Below are 1,879 nucleotides of genomic sequence, written 5' to 3'. Positions count from 1 at the left end.
ATGTAAATAATAGTCACGTCTGGTTAATCAAATTTATGTATAAATCAATCAGCCCTGATTAATCATAACTGCTGTAATAATTAGTCAAGTCTGATTCATCAGATCTGATAATCTGCAGCTTAGAAAACGGTCCTTCCGAATCAAAAAAAAAAAACAATGTTAAATTTTTTCATATTTCAGTGTATTTTTACATACAAAAATATTTAAATAACTTATAAATATGTACACACATGTATAATAGAACTTCATTTCGAAAGAAAACGACAGTATACTTCCATTCTAAAAGTATAAAAAAGGTTTAAAAAAACTGAAGTCAAAACTTGTTACTTATTCTATTAACGTTATCATATTTACAAAACAATAAAAATAGACGAAAATTCAAAATGTGTTGCTTATTCCATTAACGTTATCATATTTACAAAACAATAAAAAAGGACGAAAATTCAAAATGTGTTACTTATTCTATTAACGTTATCAATATGATTATTACTATTTTTAGTATATACAGTAAACTAAATAAAAACTGGGGCGCGACATTTTAGCAAGTATGGCCAATTTTCTTCAGTTAATTAAATGTAAATTTTTATTTGAATTATTTTTCATTATGTAAATATATATTATTTTACATACATACATATATTATACTTTCTCGTTTTTTTTGGAGTCATATTTTTTTTTATGAAGACGATGATAACTCTGCTCCACTTGTTTTCTAACAGCGTGCTCGAACTACTTGGAGGTCATGTTATTGAAAACGTTTAAATAAGGAATAAATGTATGTAAACTAGTGCATTATTGACACTATTATTTTTTAGTTTACCGCGCAAAACATGCTCAAACAACGTTAGTTCTCTCAAGGCTTTCTGCTTCCACCTCCCTTCCCAATTAAACTCAGCCAAGGACTCATCGGTTAAAAGCTTTTTAAACACGCCGCCAACGTCGCCCGACACGCCTTTCACTTTGTACAAATATGTGGTCTATTGAAAGCGGATTGATTTTAATAAAATCAGTTAAATTCGCTATTATTACTTACCATTGCTTTCACATACTCCTTTGCCTTTAACTTTTCCTCGAGCGCCATTATCGGGGTATATGCGGAGCAGGGCAGCATGCTGGCAATTTCATTCATAATTTTGTCACATGCTTCGCCCGTCATACGACAAACTTCCTTTTCGTCATTTTGCACCGAAACCTTTATTTCTCGTGCTGATTTCGCTAGAGCGAGAAATTCCGCGTTTGCGACTGCCTGCAAAATCGAATATTCATATGTTCATATATTCTTATTTTTCACAAAACAATACTTACATTCATTTGGAGTGAGATGAATTTCTTCTCCAGCGTCGCCTGTTTTGTTGACAACTTTGCTTGCTAAAATAAAAAAAATATTAGTGGAGATTCTTAGGCGGTAATTTGTTTATACATATGTATGTATAAATTATGTATATGTATATATTTATGTACATATGTATTTATATGTATGTATGTATTTTATAAAAAAAAAAATCAATATACAAAAAAACTACCAACTAACCAAAAAACAAGCCTGGTATTAATACAACTTTTATAAAGAGTGAGGTATTTCAAGGACTTACGTTGCTGATGCTTGTCTGCAAAGAATCCCATATGGCTTTTTGGTTATTAAGAATGATGTCCAGCTTCGCGTTTATATCTTTAATGATTTTCAAGAATTAATATTAAAATCGTAAGTGTTAGTTACATAGTTTTTAAAATAGGCACTTACCATCACTCGGAGAGCAAACTTGGCTTACACCTGCCGCTTCCTCTTCTTCAACATTGGTGTCCAGCTTCGCGTTAATTTTCAAGAATTAGTACTAAAATCGTTTTAAATAGACACTTACCATCAATCGGAGAGCAAACT

General features: G+C 31.0%; 1 protein-coding gene across 1 annotated transcript; it reads right to left on the bottom strand.

Annotated features, from left to right (window-relative positions):
• Nucleotides 1-654: 654 nt before the first annotated feature.
• Nucleotides 655-1,362, bottom strand: LOC118734746. The gene is made up of 3 exons (XM_036464441.1): nucleotides 1,306-1,362; nucleotides 1,034-1,246; nucleotides 655-977 (listed from the first exon to the last, which is right to left on the bottom strand). Exons 1-3 carry the CDS (start codon nucleotides 1,309-1,311, stop codon nucleotides 759-761), a joined length of 438 nt encoding a protein of 145 aa, XP_036320334.1. The 5' UTR covers nucleotides 1,312-1,362; the 3' UTR covers nucleotides 655-758.
• Between the last annotated feature and the right edge of the window lie 517 nt (nucleotides 1,363-1,879).

This window comes from Rhagoletis pomonella, unplaced genomic scaffold (assembly GCF_013731165.1).
Source record: "Rhagoletis pomonella isolate Grant_MI unplaced genomic scaffold, Rhpom_1.0 Rhpom_scaffold_00002, whole genome shotgun sequence".
In the NCBI taxonomy this organism is placed as follows: domain Eukaryota; kingdom Metazoa; phylum Arthropoda; class Insecta; order Diptera; family Tephritidae; genus Rhagoletis; species Rhagoletis pomonella.
The sequence above is the reverse complement of the archived record's forward strand: the minus strand, read 5'-3'. Positions and strand labels throughout refer to the sequence as shown.

Bases quoted from the DNA above. Each gene is read 5' to 3' on its own strand.
- LOC118734746 (XM_036464441.1), bottom strand. The intron at 978-1,033 runs GTAAGTAATAAT...CGCTTTCAATAG, and splicing joins AGGAGTATGTGAAAGCAATG to ACCACATATTTGTACAAAGT.